This window comes from Magnolia sinica, chromosome 1 (genome assembly GCF_029962835.1).
Source record: "Magnolia sinica isolate HGM2019 chromosome 1, MsV1, whole genome shotgun sequence".
NCBI lineage: Eukaryota > Viridiplantae > Streptophyta > Magnoliopsida > Magnoliales > Magnoliaceae > Magnolia > Magnolia sinica.
The window spans coordinates 106,451,623-106,470,359 of NC_080573.1; the positions used below are offsets into that span (position 1 = coordinate 106,451,623).

An 18,737-nucleotide genomic window follows, 5' to 3' on the forward strand; every position below is an offset into this window, starting at 1 on the left:
CTTTTGTGGCCCATAAAAAGTTTTTAATGGTCATTCATCATTGTTTCTAGTGGTATGGTCCACCTGAGATTTAGATCTTCTTAAAGTTTGAGATCATGCCCTAAAATGAGATGGGAAAACAGATAGATGGCGTGGATATACAAAAAGTACATCGAGGTGGGCCCCACACGTTAGAGAAACACTCACTAAGGCCTAACCATGATGTATGTGTTCTACTATATCTTTTGCTTTTGAATGCATTGGTTGTGTTTTCATACATGTCTTGATACATTTATAAATGTTATGCATCATTTTTTAATATAGTTGTTTTAGTTCAATTGAACAACGCATAGCTTAGGGGACCCTATACAAGGAAACATATTATGTGCACTTCTTTTTTCAAATTTTATGATTTAAAAGTGTGTATTAATGTTTTTATTTTATTTTATTTTAAATATTCCTTGAAGTTTCATTGAAAAATTCAACCGATTTCCCAATGTTTCCCATGTTTCCCAAAAATTGCGATAAATTACGCGATACAAACGATATATCCCTTGCGATAACCGATATGTATATGTATCCTTAGGGTGCGATACATTGCACGATATCGATATTTCGAACACTAGGTGCAAGCCTACAATAATTGGGAATTCAATTGTCTTTACACTAGTGGTCACATTTGTTATTGTTCCTTCATACATATCCTTAATCATGTTAGTATATCCTACTTAAACTCCTTTCCCATACCCACTCAATCAACTCTCTAGGGACCTTATCATATGCTTTCTCGAAGTCTATAAAGACCATGTCGAGAGCTTTTCTGCTCTCTGTATTTCTCTGTCAATTTTCTAAGTAGGAAAACAACTTCGGTGGTAAACTTGCATGGTTTGAAACCAAATTGATTGTTTGATGTAAGTTCCAAAATATTGTTACTTAATTTAAGATTTTCAACTAATCCATTCTTTTCTATAACACAGACATATAATGGTCACCCCATTCCATATTGTTATATGCTAAATAATAAGAAGTTTTCTTTTGTAAACCTTTTTTTTTTCGCATTTCCTTTGTATTAGATTTTTTAACTCCTAAAATAATTTTTGTAAACAATTTTTGAAAAATATTCTCTTGTTGGTTGAAATTCATTTCAGTGCATCAAAATCATGCATAGAGATAGATTTTAACTTATTTGTTGCTATTTTGTTGAAAAAAAAAAGGAATATAAACAAACTAAATCTCATATTTCTCACCTTTAGGGGATGACCTTTTAATGGCTGGAGGGTGAACTGTATAGGTGTTATCAGTGTTCGAATTATCTTGGATATTATCAAAATATCTCTAATATTATCTTTATTTCTAGCTCAGCGATACTGATAACATTGGTAGTGATACCGATAATGCTAGTAGTATAAAAAATCCCAGATATTATCAATGTATCGCCAAGTATCGCCAACATATCAATATCGCTAATGTAATCGCCAATATTTTCAACTATGTAAATTCTAAGTGTCACTTGTATTGCCAATGCATCAATATCACCAATGCATAACCAATAATTTTTACTATGTAAATTCTAGGTAATACTTGTTTCACAAGTGCATCGACGATATTTCAATAATATTGCCAACATATTGATATTATCAATTTTTTATTTATTAGAAAATTTTTTATTTCATTTTTTTCATGGGCACATGGTTGTATGTAGTGTTCAATTTGTCATTGATAATATTAATAATATCTCAATATTATCGATATCACAACTTGCACGATATTGAGATCGCAATCTTTCATTTTCTTTCCAATTGTTGATGATTTCTTGGTGAAATATCATGTGCTATTGATATTTTGCAATATCGATGGATGTTTGAATGGAAGGTTGGATAGGATGGTTGGACTGATTTCTTACAACAACACATGCTTTTAAGGCCCTTTTTACATTTTTTATTTTTTATTTTATTTATTTATTTATTATTATTTTAATTTCTAAATATGCAAGTATGTACATTTTAACATCTTTTGAAGTTTCGCTAAAAATTCCACCATTTTTCCCATGTTTCCCTGCATTTCTGGTTATCAGCGATATTATCGGTGATATCGATCATGTTTCCATATCCCTGGCCAGCGAAACTTGTAGCGATACCGATACTTCGAACACTGGGTGTTATAACCCAACGTGTATTGGACTCCAAAATCCCTCTCCAATTGCGGTTTCTCTACCAAATTTGTGTATTGATTTGAAACAACTCAAGTGGAGGTATTAAAAAATAGGTACAAATATGGTCTCTTTCGAAATGTAAAAAAAGTATAAATAAGTAGGAAGCGGGAGTCAGAAGCAGGAGCAATGCTTCTTCGAAGGATCCTACATGTGAGGTACATTTTCGATATATTGGCGCGTTTCGATGTGGAAACGTTATTAAGCTTGCATTCCAAATGGGTTTTGTTTTGCCACTGTGAATCCCAATATTTCTGCTAAAACTAACAAATTTTAAAACCATACATTTGTCCTTCTCGACTTTCTCAGTGAGGAGAAGCAAGTCTAGGGGATGCTCTTGCACTTTTAAAAGGTTTTGCGAATCCTCAATAAAGAGTTGTCTGGACTTTGATTGTTGTAGAGGTTTTCTTGAACATGACTGCTTGGGCTTCTTTGGCCTAAAAACTTTCATGGGGTTAACTGTCCTGCTATTTGTATTGGGAATTCTTTCTCTCTCTCTTGTTGTTTCTTCCGTTTTCCTTTTAATAAAGCTCCTCTCTCTCTCTCTCTCTCTCTCTCTCTCTCTCTCTCTCTCTCTCTCTGTAAAAAAAAAAATAAGAAAAAAGAAAAAGGAAAAAAAAAAAAGAAATGAGAAAAATGGTACATGTGGAGCTTTATCTTATTTGTATTTTGTAGTTAACATTCTGAGATCATTGGTTTATGGTGGTGGATATGTATCTCGTTTATTTGTTAATGTTTGTCTTGGTTGAACAAATGTTTTGAGTTGGAAATGCAACTATCTCTTTCAATCGAGAGGTTTTCTGTAAATGGCATTAGATAAACTAAAGAATTTAATGGCCTGTTTGGATACCGTCTAATAAGTTGCTTTTTTACTTATTGTAGGTCATTAAGTTACTTTTCCCATTTATGTTAGTTCGGTAAATTCATTGTAAAAGTAACTTGTTGAAATATACTTTTCTTGATATATATATTTTTAGCTTTTTGACTTATTACTTATCTACTTCTCTCTCTCTTTCTCATGGTCCACGTCAAGCGAGGCTCCTTTACTGTCTATATGAGGTCCATGTCAAGGTAGGCTCCCTCACTTTCTGTATGGGGTCCATCTCAAAGGAGGCTCTCTCACTATCCATATCAAGGGAGGCCCCACTTGATGGACTGTCCACATCAAAGGTGGGGCTCACACGATGGACATTCCACATTAAAGGTGGGCCCCACATGATGGATGACCCCATATTAATGTGGGCCCATATAATGGATGGTCCACATCAAAGGTTGACCCCTGATGGTAAATAGCCTGCATCCAAAGTGAGCCGGTATGATGGATGGCCCACTTCAAAGGTGGAGCCTACATGATGGACGGTCCACATTAAAGGTGGGCCCCACATGATGGGCAATGGACATTGAAGCGGGGCCTCACATGATGGATGGCCCACATCAAGGTGGGCCCCACGTGATGGACGCTCCACATCAAAGGTCAGCCCTTAATTATGAATGACCTACATCCAAGGCGGGCCCCACATGATGGGTGATCCACATTGAAGGAGGGCCCCACATGATGGACGATCCACATCAAAGGTGGTCTTCATAGGATGGGTGATTGATAATGAAGGTGGGCCCCACATGATGGATGACCCACATCCAATGTTGTCAAAATCGTTATCGTATTGCAAATTGTAAAAAGGGTTGAATCGTATCAAATCGCAAATTTTATCAGAAGTAAGATTTTTTCTGATTTACAAAAACATATATAAAAGACATGAAAATATATATGTAAATCACAAAAGATTAAAAACTCATCAATCATCCATTTACCATCAACATGTACAAAAAAAGTAATACATACATTGATATTATCAATTGAGAAAATGTATATGGTATACATATCATGATAGTAAATGATTTTTGTCTTTTTCCTTTGTTTTCTTTTGTTGTCTGTCAAAAAATTTACCTTAAAAATCATGTAAGAGTCTTTAAAATTTCGTTTTGTACCTTTTTTAGTGTAGAGTCATGTTAGAGAAAATGACATCCGATTCCATTGTGAATTAAAAGATATCTAGATTTCTTTATTTTGGTTTTCGAAGATCAAAATCCCCAAAAGAAAAAAGAGGACATTTTTAATAGGAGAGCCTTTTCATATTTTATGAGCAAAATGGTACAAAGAAAAGGGAAAATTGAATAAATAATAATAATAATAAATTGAGTTTTAAGTATTTTTTGGGCCCGTTTACGCAGTTTACAATTAACTTACGATTCGTATGATAATCGTACAATTATTTAGGATTTGCAATTTGGGCCTATGATTCAAATCATACACCCATTCAATACGATATGAATCGTACGATTCATGTCGTGAATCGTATGATTTTGATAACATTGCCCACATCAAGGTGGGCCTCACATGATGGGTGGTCCACATCAAAGGTCGGCCCTAATGATGAATGGGCCACATCCAAGGCGGGCCCCACATGATGGGCGGTCCACTTGGAGGTGGGGCCCACATGATGGATGGTCCTTAAGATGGGAGTTGTGGATATTGAAGGTGGGCCCCACGTGATGGACAATAACATTGATCGTGGGCTCCACATGATGGATGACCAACATTAATGGCGGGCCCTCCATAACGGACGATACACATTAAAGGTTGAACCCTAATGATGATTGGCTCACATCCACGGTGGGATTTCAATGATGGACGATCCACATCAAAGGAGGGGCTCGCACAATGAACAGTCCACATCAAAGGTTGGCCCCACATGGATTGTGAATATGAAGGTGGACCAAACAAACTTGACGGACAAATACTTATGTGATGTTGAAAACAAAACATGCTTTTCTACTTTTCAGCTGACAAGCAAGTTGTTTACCAAACAAGCTTATCTACTAATTAAATATATACAAAGGTAAGCTACTTAAGCCATAAGTTGCTTATCCAAAGTAACTTACCATAAAAAACCCCCTAAGCGTTATTTGTGTCTAAAAGGTAGTCACTATGTTCACCATTCTATTTAATTCTAGTTTGTCTGTAGGGTGCTAAATGGATCCAATTTGTTTTCGTTTAGCTCACCATTACGATACACACACACACACACACACACACAAATAAGTAGGTCTCAAGTCCAACTGGTTAGACCACAAGTTATGGTCCATCAGTGGAATACTCCATTGTGTCAAGTGCATGCCTAATCCAACACGTCCAGTCATCAAGTTGGCCACGACATAGAAAACAATGAATAACCATTGATAAATTGAAAAAAAATACAAGTGTGGACTATTTGATGAGTGGGTATGGATGATTTTTGCACTAGGTGGTCCTTGTGATAAGGCCAAGCTATTGGATGGGTTGGATGTTGCATGAACCTAATATAATAATAATAATAAGAAGAAGAAAAAGAACGACAACAACAACAACAACAACAATAATAATTACCTCTCATGTCCAACTGATTGGACCATACAACCACTTTCGATACTGGTGATTAATTAATGTTATTGCCAATAATAAATAATGGGAAGGAAAAAAGGGTATTATAAAGGTAATAATAAATGCAAGCATGCATGGTTTTTATATAAGTCATGAAATAACTTCTTTCTACCTAGTATTTGTTAACATTAATTCAAATTAACAAAATCTAAATTGGTTGGACCAGAGGTATAGTCCAACTAGTTGGACTTGAGATTGCCTCTCTCTCTCTCTACGCACACACACAAGGAACTCTCAAGTCTAATTGGTTAGACAATACAACCACTTTGATAAGTGGTGAATAATGTTATTCCTAGTGTAACAAATGAGGTAATAAATAAAGAAAGGGAAGGCAAAAAGAGTGGATGATTCATGTATGCCCCACCATGGCATTAATGTGAAACCACTAGGTCCATCACCTCATGTTAGGCCCAAGGCCCTGTATGTGATTCAGGTGGAATGCATGATTGGAAAGAGTGTACAAGGCAACTGTAGCCCTTAGTGTGGCCCACCTGAACCTCAGATGGGCCAAAGTTTTAGACTTAAGGACATTATATATATATATATAAAATATTTTTTTAAGTGTGGCATCTAATGGTTAGAATGGATTTCATAGGATCATCATTAGGGTTGTACACGAACTGAGCTTAGCTCGGTTAGCTCACTCGACTCGACTCGAAAAAGCTCGATTCGACTCGGTTTGAAACTGAGTTCGAGCTGAGTTGAGCTGATTTTTAGAGCTTGAAAAAATTTCAAATCGAGTTCAAGCTTACCCGAGCTCGACTCGACTCGGATCGAACCCAACTCGAGTCGAAATCGGATCAAACCAGTTCGGTGACTCGGTTACTTTGATATTGATGTTGCTCACCAAGTGTTTGATGAAATGACTTAACAAAGTGTGGTTGGTGGCGAGGAAGGTATGTATATGAAACAAATACCCCTTTTTTTCTTGATTTTTATGTTGCTTAGAAGGTGTTTGATGAAATACCTGTAAAACCACTGCTACTGTTTTACATACAGCGAGATTTTGAAGGTGCAGTCCATGTGTTTGTGAAAATGCTGCACAGACGAACTTGGCTCGAATTGGCCCGAGCTGCTAACCAAACCAAGCTGAGCTGGCCAGTCAGGCTCGAGGACCGAGCCGAGCTGAGTTCGAGCTAGGGTCAGCAAGTGGTCGAGCCAAGTCAAGCTATGCCCAGCTCAACTCAGTTCGACTCGTGTATACCTCTAATCGTCATGGTGGGCCCTATAAAAGTTAAGGGTGGATGTCTCTCTCAACTGTTTCCCTTTGTGTGGCCCACTTAAATCATAGGTTAGCCCAATTCTTCGGCCTTGGGCCTAAGGTTGGATTACATATCTAATGGTCAGAGTGGATCTCACGTACACCTCATGGTGTACCTCATCAAATGCAAGGGTGGGCATCCCCTAAAATTCCCTTTTTTAGGATTGGGATTGGGTAGCACACAACATGCAGTACAAACTTCGATAGTGCTGTTGGAAAAGATCCATGGGCCCCACTATGATGTAGGTCTTTTATCCACGCCATCCATCCACTTTTCCACATTATTTCAGGGTGTGAGCCCAAAAATGAGCAGACCAAAATCACTGGTGGACAACACCATAGGAAACAGTGGTTGTTGAATGCCCACCATTAAAAACTTCTTGGGTGCCACAAAAGATTGGATCAAGTTGATATTTGTGTTTTCCCTTCGTCTAAGTCTATGTGACCTAATCAACAGGTTGGATGGCAAATAAACATTACAGTGGGTCCTATGAGGTTTTTAATGGTGAGCGTTCAATCACCACCGTTTCCTATGGTGTGGTCCACCTGAGATTTGAATTTGCCTCTTTTTTGGGATCATGCCTTGAAATAAGTTGGAAGAATGGATGGATTGCGTGGATGGAACATATAAATCATGGTGGGGCCCACAGAGCTTTTCTAGAAGCATAGAGTATCGATGTCCGTGCTTTATGCGGTGTGCTACTCTATGCAACCCAATCCCAATAAAAGGAATTTTCGGTGACACCCACCCTTGTGTTTGACGGGGCCCATTGCGATGTGTGTGTGATCAATGTTTTCAATATTGACGATATTGGCCAACATATCCCATGATATATTTTGTATCCCACCTGTGCGATATAAAACGCACAAGTAGTGTTGATATATCCCACATGTTCGATCCAGTGAGCATTTTCAATTTCCGATCCCTTTTTTTTTTTTTTTTGTCGAAATTATATTAAATTAGTGTCAAATGGTTACAAATCCATTGGTTCTTCATGTTTTGCATGAAAATCATAGAGTTGGAGCTTTCATTTCAATATCCATTGGTTCTTCATGTTCTCCTTCAACTAGCTGTCAATTGCGACTTATTTCGAAGTATTTGATGAAATGATCATCACATACATTCTAATTTCGAAATTTTAGTGTAGGAAAATTGGGAAATTTTCAAAATTTCTCTAGTTTCTCCCAAATTGCTTGCAATGTTACACTCCAAACATGAAATCAAGCATGTATGAGGGTTGACCTATTGATTTGTTAAGTCTTTGTCAATTTTTGAAAAATAAAATTACTTTTAATTAAAAATTTATTTATTTATTTTGAAAATTTCCCTTCAACTAGCTTTTAATTGAGACCAATTTCAAAGAATTTAGGAGCTTTTGATGAAATGATCATTACATTACTCTAAATGTTATGCATTTAATTTGAATATAGTTGTATTAGTTTAGTGAGATAATGCATAAGTTAGGACCCTATACAAAGGAAACCTATTATGGGAACTTCTTTTTGAGATGTTATGATTTGATAGTGTGTATTAAGGTTTTTAAAACAAAATCCCGAAGTTTCATTGAGAAATTCAACCATTTTCCCAATTTTTCTTAAAATGTGCATTAATTACCCGATACAAACAATATATCCCGTGCAATAACCGATAGTATCTGTATCTTAAGGATGTGATACATAACGCGATACCAGTATTTCAAATAGTAGTTTTAAATATCGAGGATATCGGCCGATATATTCCATGATATATCTTGTATCCCACCTGTGCGATGTGAAATACATAGTTAATGCTGATACATCCCACATGTTTGATTCGGTGAGCATTTTCAATTTTTGATCCCTTTTTTTTGTTGAAATTGTGTTAAATCAATGTCAAATGGTTATAAATCCATTGGTTCTTCACGTTTTCATGAAAAATCATGGAGTTGGAGCTTTGATTTCGATATCCATTAGTTCTTCATGTTCTCCATTTTTTTTTCTCGAAATTTTCCTTCAGCCGGCTGTCAATTGTGACTAAGTTTCGAGGTATTTAGGAGTATTTGGTGAAATGATCATCACATACATTCTAATTTCAAAATTTGAATGTAGGTGGTCCGATTTGGAGAAAATTGAGAAAAATTCAAAATTTCCCCAACTCCCAAAGTGCTTGCAATGTTCTAAACCAAACATGAAATCAAGCACATATGAGGGCTGATCTACTGATTTGTCAAGTTCTTGCCAATTTTCAAAAAATAAAAATCAAAATTTTTTTTTTTCGAAATTTCCCTTCAACCAGTTGTCAATTGAGACTAATTTCGAGGTATTTAAGAGTGTTTGATGAAATGATCATGACATAGACTCTAAATGTTATCCATTCCAATTGAAAATAGTTGCATTAGTTTAGTAAGACTACGCATCGCTTAGGACCCTATACAAAGGAAACCCATTATGTGCACTTCTCTTTTGAGATGTTATTATTTAAAAGTGTGTATTAATGTCATTTTTAACAAAAGTGTGTATTAAGGTCTTTTTTAACAATCCCAAAAGTTTCATTGAAAAAATTCAACAAATTTCCCAACTTTTCCCAAAAACTATGATAAATTACCCGATATAAATGATATATCCCTTACGATAACCAATACGTATCTGTATCCCAGTTCCCAAGGATACGATACATAACGTAATACCGATATTTCGAGTGTGATGTGCACTCCGACCATTAAATATGTTATCCAACCTTAGGCCATGAAAAATTAGGCTGATCTATGATTTTAGCGGGCCACGCCAAGGGAAATAGTTGAGAGACTTCTACCCTTAAAATTTACAAGGCCCACCATGATGATTATACCATGATGATTATATGTAATCCACTCCAATTGTTAGATGCCACACTAGAATATACACCTTGAGCCCAAAACTTAGGCCCATCTTTGATTTAGGTGGGACATCAGGTTATAGACTGTAGGGCAAGAGTTGCCCTGTACACTCTTTTCAATCATGTGGTCTACTTGAATCACCAATGGGGCTGAATTTTTAGGCTTCGACCTAACATAGGGTGACACACCTAGTGGACGGGGTAGATTTGACATAAACACCATGGTTGGGCCTAAGTGAATTGCCCACTCTTTTTCCTTTATTTATTACCTCATTTATTATACTAGGAATAACATTAATTAATCACTACTTACCAAAGTGGTTGTATCCATTCTTTTCAGTATCGATGATATTGTCCGATATATCCCCATGATATATCTTGTATTCCACCCAGTGTTTTAAATATCGATGATATTAGCCGATATATCCCATGATACATCTTATGGCCCCACTAAGCTGCAAAACAAAACACAAATAATTTTTTTTTTTTTTTTTTTTAAATGCTGCAAAGCAAACACAAACTAGCTGGAATGGGCAACAGAGATGAATTATATAACTCATTGACAATAAACATATCTTACAGCTCTTCTACTTGTACTAACAGCACCAGCTGTGTCACAGATGTAAACGCCAGTTGCTGAATCATAATAAAGAAAAATTAAGCCAGTCATGAATCAGAATAAGTGATAAATGCAAACCAAAAAAATTCATATTAGTGGTATAAGATGAAGCATGTATATTAACTCAAAAGGTAGAAGCTATAAATTCTATTATGATTAGCACCCAACTTCAACTAAGTGGCCTTAGTACAACTCTTTCATGGATGGTGTATATAGGCTTCTTCAGACGTTGAAGGTAGGCGCCCCCCCCCCCCCACACACACACACCTTCCTTGCCCAATTTCGACCAAACCTTATCATTGAGGAGGACAAGACCCTTCAATGAATATTATTGCAATTTTATAGAGAACATGGAGCTTCTGGTTCTGACACTATTATATTCTCTAAGAATCCTCTCTGTTGTTTGCCTTTTAAAGTAATAATCCAAGTCAATTACCATGGGGGAAACATGGCCGAAATTTTCAGTGGAAAATTTCACTTCTAAAGGACAAGAAAAGCATGTGCATTAACACAAGCAAAAACGTGAACAAGGCTTCTCGGTGTCTCCATTTTGAGACAATTGGAATCATTGTTTAAGAAATAACAAAAACAAAAACTAGCACATGGGTTTTTTAACCTCCCTTTTTCAAAATTAGTTCAGATGCAAATTTTGAGAACAAGACCACTAGACTGGTTGTTGAACTTTGAACTGTCTGCTTCATGGTCTAGTGGGAGCCCAGTAGCCAACCCAAAATTTGTGATCAACAATGCTCATATTGTTATAACCAGTGTTTTAAATATCGACGATATCAGCCGATATATCCCACGATATATCTTGTATCGCACCTGTGCGATACGAAACACATGAGTAGTGCCGATATGTCGCACCTATTCGATCCAGTGAACATTTTCAATTTTCGATCCATGTTTTTATTGTAAATCACTTTAAACCAGTGTCAAATGGTTACAAATCTATAATTCTTCATGTTTTCCATGAAAAATCATAGATTTGGAACTTCAATTTCGAGATTTGGGGGAGATGGGTCAAGTTGCGGAAAATTGAGAAAAATCAAAACTTTTCAATTTCTCACAAATCAATTGCAATCTTTGTATCCAAACAAAAAATTAAACATGTATGTAACTTGATCTAGTGATTCTTCTTTTGCTTTTGAATGTATTGTTTGTGTTTTCATGCATGTCTTCGTATGTTTATAAATTATATGAATAGACTTTGAATATACTTGCATCAGTTCAGTTGGAAAGCACATATATTAGGACCCCATACAAAGAAAACCCCTATTATGTGTACTTTTTTTTTATTGGTAATGTTTTGATTTCTAAGTGTGTATTGATATCTTTTTCAACAATCCCTGAAGTTTCATTAAAAAATTCGACCAATTTTCCAATGTTCCCATGTTTCCCAACAATAGCGATACATTACGCAATACAACCGATATATCCCATGCGATAACCAATATTTGTTCATATCCCAAGGGTGCGATACATTACGCGATAACGATATTTAAAACATTGATTCCACCTATGCGATACGAAATGCACAGGTAGTGTCAAAATATCTCTCATGTTCAATCTGGTGAGCATTTTTTTATTTTCAATTTATTTTTACTATAAAACATGTTAAATAAGTGTAAAATGGTTACAAATATATGATTCTTCATGTTTTGCATAACAATCATGAATTTGGGAGGAGATGGGCCGAGTTGCGGAAGGTTGGGAAGAATTGAAATTTCCCAATTTCTCGGTTGCAATTTGTTTCCTAACACAAAATCAAGCATGTATGTAATGTGATCTAGTGATTCTTGGTTATTTGGGGATTTTTTTTGAAATAAATAAATAATTTTTTCATTAAAAATGTTTCGCTTTGATCATTCATCAATTAATCCCATTTTAGAATATTTAGGAGTGTTTGATGAAATCATCATCACATACACTTTAATTTTGGGATTTGGGGGAGGATGGGCCGATATGCGGAAAATTGAAAAAAAAATAAATTGAAATTTCTCATATCGAAGAGGATGAGTACCAATGTTATGTTAGAGCGTCTTCATTGGTATCATTCTAGTATGACCCAGGCATAGTATTGTCGGTTTTTCTAAGAAACAATACTATGCCCAATCCCGTCAAGATCGAGATGATGATTCTAGGCCACCACACAGCTCTAAGTGGGTCTGAGCCACATCCACACACATTATTCACAAGGTATATTTCTATTTTTCTACTTATTTTGCTTTGGAATGTATGCTTGTGGTTCCATACACATTTTCTTACATTTATTGATGATATGAATAGACTTTGAATATACTTGCATCAATTCAGTTAGACAACGTTTACGTTAGGACCACATTCAAAAGAAACCTATTATGTTCACTTGTTTTTTGTGATGTTTTGATTTATAAGTGTGTATTGATGTCTTTTTTAACAATCTTTGAAATTTTATTAAAAAATTCTATCAATTTGACAATGTTTTCCCATGTTTTCCAACAACAATAGTACATTATGCGATACAATTGATATACCCCATGTGATAACTAATATGGATCCGTATCCCAAGGGTGCGATACATTACACAATAACGATACGGAAAACATTGGTTGTATTGTCCAACCAGTTCGACTTGAGAGTTCCTCAACACACATGCGCGCGCACACATTAATTCTGTTAAAATCATTATCGTATTGCAAATTGTAAAAGGGGTTGAATCGTATTGAATCACAAATCATATAGTAAATCATAAGATTTTTTTTCTGAGTTTAAAAAATGGATAAAAAGCATATTAAAAAAATAAGCAAATAAGACGAGATTAAAAACTCATTAATCATCCATTTCCCATCAACATGTACCAAAAAAGTAATACATATCATGATATTACCTTAGAAAACATACAAGAGTCCTTTAATAATTTTGTTCTCTTGTACCTTCCTTGAGTGTAGAATCATGTTGTTAGAAAAAATGGCATTCAATTCCATTGTGTATAGTATCTTGATTTCTTTGTTTTGGATTTTTGAATATCAAAATCCCCAAATCTCCTCTTTCCACTCTTAAAAAAGAAAAAAGAAAAGAAAAAGAAAATATTTAATAGGGGAGTGCCTTTTTCATGTTTTACGAGCAAAAGGTTACAAAGAAAGAAGAAAATTTTAAATAAAAAATGATTTTTCAAGTAAAATTTGGGCCCATTTATGCAATTTGTAATTATTGTATGATTCATACAATTGGATACTATTCGTACGATTATTGAGGATTTAAGTTTTGGGTTTACGATTCAAATCGTATACCCATACAATACGTATCATATGATTATGATAACACTAATATATATAATGGCTGTTGCGGGTCAAGTTTTCTATAACGGCTGTTACAACCCTATAATGCATAATAGTTACTATTGTTATTGTTACATAACAGTTTTGAAATACCTTGCTTCTTCCAGCTATTGGGGGTTGGCTTTACGGATCTTGTTTCACTACTCATTCATATCTAAAGCCTTATCCTTAATAAATGAGCAAACCTTCCCTTCTCATCACCTCAATCAAATTCCTTTTGGGTCTCTTGTAGCTCTCTTTCAGCCCTTCAAACCTAATTATGCCTTATCCTCAATAAATGAGCAAACCTTCCCATGTGAGCTCCGCTTTAGAGGAAAAAAAATCTGCCAACTTAAGATTCAGAACTTTGAGGTAGCCAAAAAACTTCTGCTATTTGTGGTTTTGATTCGCTCAATTTTGGATACTACTCTTATTGCCCATGAATGCATTGACACCAGGAACATGGAAAGGAAAGTTGGGCTTTGTTTGCAAGGTGGATATCGAGAAGGCTTATGATCATGTGGACTAGGGGTTCTTGGACTATATGCTTCATAGATTGGGTTGTGGACGAGAGTGGAGGGACTAGATCAAGTCCTGCGTGCATGCTACGTTCTTCTCTATCCTGGAGGTCGCCTAAAGGTTTCTTCAAAGCGTTTAGAGGCCTCAGGTGGGGGGATCCTCTCTCCTTGTTTGTTGTCATTGGAGAGGCCCTTAGTAGGATGCTTCGAAAAGGGGAAGAGAATGGGTTGTTTAGAGGATTCAAGGTTTCTGATTTTAGGGATAAGCCTAGGCATCTTTAGTGTAAGGACGACACACTACTCTTTTGTGATGCAGAGGTAGCTTTAGTGGATAATCTTTGTAAACTCCTTGTGTGTTTTGAAGTGGTCTCGAGGTTGAAGATTAATGTAGCTAAATTTGAAATGTTGGGTGTGGATGTGTGGGAAGAAGATCTATGTCACTTTCGAGTCTATTTGGATGCAAGATTGGGTCATTTCCTTTGACGTATTTAGGGCTTCATTTGTGCATTGGGAAGCAGGCCAAGCATCTTTGGGACATGGTGATTGAGAGGAAGCTAGCTTCTTGAAAGGTCGATTTCTCTCCTTTGGAGGCCGTTTGACTCTTATTAGAGTGGCTTTCTCCAATATGCATGTGTGCTATATTTTTCTTTTCAAATGCTCCAAGTCAGTGGTGGATAGTCTCGAAAGTTGAGAAGGGACTTTTATTGGCAAGGTGCGTGTGACGGTAAGAATTTTCATCTTCTTACATGGGATTAGGTGTGTAAGCCACGGGGGTTATGGAGATTTGAGGTAGAAGAGGGTAAGCTTTGGAGAGTTTTGATAGCCAATAAGTATGGCGTGCGGGAGGGGGGTTGATACGTGAAGAGATCTTCTCTCTATAGAACTTCGGGTGCTTGGAAAGCAATCGTGGCAATTGAACATCTGGTTCAGAAAGGTATTTCTTTTGTTCTTGGAAACAGAGATCACATTCTATTTTGGGTGGGTAATTGGTGTGGAGACCAGGCGCTTCAAGATCTTTTCTCGAGAGTTGCTCACCTCACCCCTGATCAATTCGTTAAGGTGGCGGATTGTTTCTCTATTTCTGGGGTGCTAGTGGTGTGGCTTCCTCCTTGCCGAAGAAACATGTTGGACGGAGAGATGGTTGAGTTCGGTGGCCTTCTGCACTTAAAGAACACCAAGCTTGCAGTTCAAGAATCATATTCAATGTTATGGATGAGGCATGGCTCTGGGCGAATTTCTATTAGATATCTATTCAGGCTGATTTTTGGGCCTCCTAGTCTTCTTGGTCCGCCTCACGACCCTCACCCATTCCATCATTGGTTATATGTGGCTCCCCCTCGCATTGCAGTCTTTGTTTGGCTAGTCAGTCGGAAAAGGATTCTTATGGTTGATAATCTTCAAGAAGATCCTTAATTCTCCCCAATATTTGCCTATTGTGTAGGGTGAACGAGGAGATGATTGACCATATCTTCATTCATTGCCCTTTTGTGGGTAGTGTTTGGGATCATTTCTTTTGTTTGCTTCAAACTGACTGGGTGATGCCAAAGACCGTGGGGGGTTTGTTGTGGGTGTGGCATGGAGAAGTTGGCGAAGCCGGCAAAGCCTTGTGGAGATTGATCATAATGGCAGTTCCTTGGGTTGTTTGGTGAGCTAGGATTGGAAGGTGTTTTAGGAATGAGTGTGAGGGTGTGGATGAAGTCATTAAGAAGATAAAAGGTCGTCTCTAGTTGTGCTATTTATGCAAGGGCCACTTCGGCATAATCTTTTTGTGAATATCTGATTTTGTTTGTTGGGTTGTATTCTTTCCTCGCTTTTGTGAGCTTTCTAATAAAATTACTGTTACCTCTAAAAAAAATTAGCTCAATTTTTAGCAATTGAAACACACTGAAGAATGAACTGTTAATTAATTTAATGTACTCTTATACCTGCAATCGTTTGCTTTCTTCTTGGTTTCAATAGGTTTAATTGTTTCCCAGGTGTATGTAGTTGGGCATTCTTTAGTGGTTGATGTGATTGGGAGGGTATGTTGTCTAGGAAATTGTCAATTTTATGTGGTTTTTTCTTTTTTTTTTTTTTTTTTTTTTTAAAGCTTATTTATCAATAAGCAAGAAATTTCATTGTCCTATTCATGCTAACATTGGCCTAGTGTACTTATTGCTTCTGGACTTGATCTTGATCATCATTGTCATAACCTTGTCCCTTCTATCTGGGGTTGGCTCTGGACTGGGTCATGATATGCAAATAATTTTTGTTCAATGATTTAAGAATACCCTCCTACAAGTCTAGCGAATTAGCAATGGGTTAAGAAACTTGCTTAGTATGGCACTGATAAGCATTCTAAACCAAACTTGCTCAGTATGGCACTGATAAGCATTCTAAACGTTTGTCACATGTTATTTATATTATATATGAATGGAACCATCTCCATTGTTGATGTGCGCATCTTATTTTAGTTGTATGCTGAATGTCGGATGTTGACGATCTCAGTCATGGATTTTGTAGGATCTTTCTGTCAGGATGATTGGTTTTTTATTTATTATTATTATTATTTTTATTTAAGTCTTTTCCAGTTGTTTCTTGCATTGAAAAGATAATTGCACATCATGAGCAATTAGCAAGCCAATTTGGTTATTCTGGCTTTTATGTTTCTCCTGAAGTCCCTTTTGTCAGTTTGTGCTCATAGAAAGTGCCGAGTTAACTTTTCGTAATTTGTCCATCACTGCTTTCATATGCTATTATTTGGGAGTTGGATATTTACATGTATCCATGGCCTAGTTGTGTTTAGCTCTTCGTGTACTGCTCTTTCCTATTTCACTTTAGCATATATTTTGCGTATGCAATTTTGCTTTCCTAAAGTACCTTTTCTTTTAAAAGAATTTTGATGAAATTATTCTGAAGGATGTTGCTATGAAATGTAAAAATGGTGTCTTCATGTTATTTATCATGAGTACTATATTTTTTCCTTCCACTTTATTTGGTCAAAACTTCAGATATCAGACATTAGATATCATTCAAATGAAATTACATTTTGACATGTGACTTCTGAATTCCAAATGTTTGTTTTTTTTTTTTTCATAGCTATGTCGGATGGACACTTTACTTTACCTGTTAGTGTATCCTCAAAGGCCCTTGCTGACAACAAGAACTATCGAGCTGGTTAGTATTTTCACTTTTTGTGTGGTGCTTTAAAGGCTCATTGAACATGAATTAATCACTTGGTTCTTTCAGGTTGGTTACGATAAGCTCGGAGCGGGGCAGAATGCAACAGTTGCAGTTATGAGCTATAGTGGCTATGATATTGAGGATGCAATAGTCATGAACAAATCATCTCTTGATCGTGGTTTTGGCCGTTGTATTGTAATGAAAAGGTACTTGAACTATGTCCCTAAATGACTTTCTTATTATGTGATACATGCCCATTGTTATTGTAATTTTATTTTTTTATTTTTTATTTTTTTATTTTGTTTTATTTATTTATTTTGCTTTTAGTTATATCAGCTTCTGAACTCGGATATTTCTTCGTCACCTATGTATATTGATTCATGAAACAGGACGACTGCCATCAAACAAACATATCAAAATAAGACATCAGACAGAATAATCAGGCCTAGACGTGGTCCTGATCTGGACCCTCATATGCAGGTAGTGCAAGTTGTTGCTGAGATGAATCAAAACTTGTTTCTGATTGGTGGTTAAATTTCTACTATTTTAATTTCCATATTTTGTTCTTGCATATTGAGAAATACTTCAGAGTTGCTTAATGGGAACATATTTTCCTGACAAATTCATGACCAGTGTTCTACTTGAAAATCCTTCCCAAAAAAAAAAAAAGGAAGGAAAAAAATAGAAGAAAAATTCTACCTGACAATAATGAAATGTTGTGCAAGTTGCAGTCCATGCAAAATTAAAACTGATGAAGTTGATGCTTATCATTTTGATGTTGAAAATTAAATGGAGCACTACCTGTATTCTGATACAGTTCTTTTGTTACATATTAATGTCTTTATCAGGACTACTAGTAACCAGTGTTTGAAATATCGGTATCATGTTAGGTATCGCATCCTTGAGATACAGATACATATCAGTTATCGCATGGGATATATCGTTTGTATCAAGTAATTTATAGTACTTTTTGGGAAACATAGAGAAACATTAGGGAAATGGTTGAATTTTTCAATGAAACTTTAGGGATTGCTAAAAAAGACCTTAATGTACACTTCTAAATCATAACATCTCAAAAGAAAAGTGCACATAATAGGTTTCCTTTGTATAGGGTCCTCAACTATGCGTTGTCTGACAGAACTAATGCGACTATATTCAAATTGAATGCATGACATTTAGAGTGTATGTGATGATCATTTCATCAAACACTCCTTAAATACTTCAAAATTAGACTCAATTGACAGCTAGTTGAAGGGAAATTTTGAAAAAATATAAAATATTTTAATAATATTTTGTTAATTTTTAATTAAAAATGATTTTTATTTTCCAAAAATTGACAAGGACTTAACAAATTA

The 18,737-nt window shown here is 35.9% G+C and overlaps 1 protein-coding gene across 2 annotated transcripts in view; it reads left to right on the top strand.

The window, feature by feature from the left end:
- Window positions 1-18,737, top strand: part of LOC131253276 (DNA-directed RNA polymerase III subunit 2) — a 166,908-nt gene that overhangs the window by 99,641 nt on the left and 48,530 nt on the right. For both annotated transcript variants that reach the window (XM_058254230.1, XM_058254233.1), the window contains 3 exons: window positions 17,299-17,376; window positions 17,449-17,588; window positions 17,772-17,862. In XM_058254230.1, coding sequence (XP_058110213.1) covers window positions 17,299-17,376; window positions 17,449-17,588; window positions 17,772-17,862 — 309 coding nt within the window. The remainder of the gene's footprint in view (window positions 1-17,298; window positions 17,377-17,448; window positions 17,589-17,771; window positions 17,863-18,737) is intronic.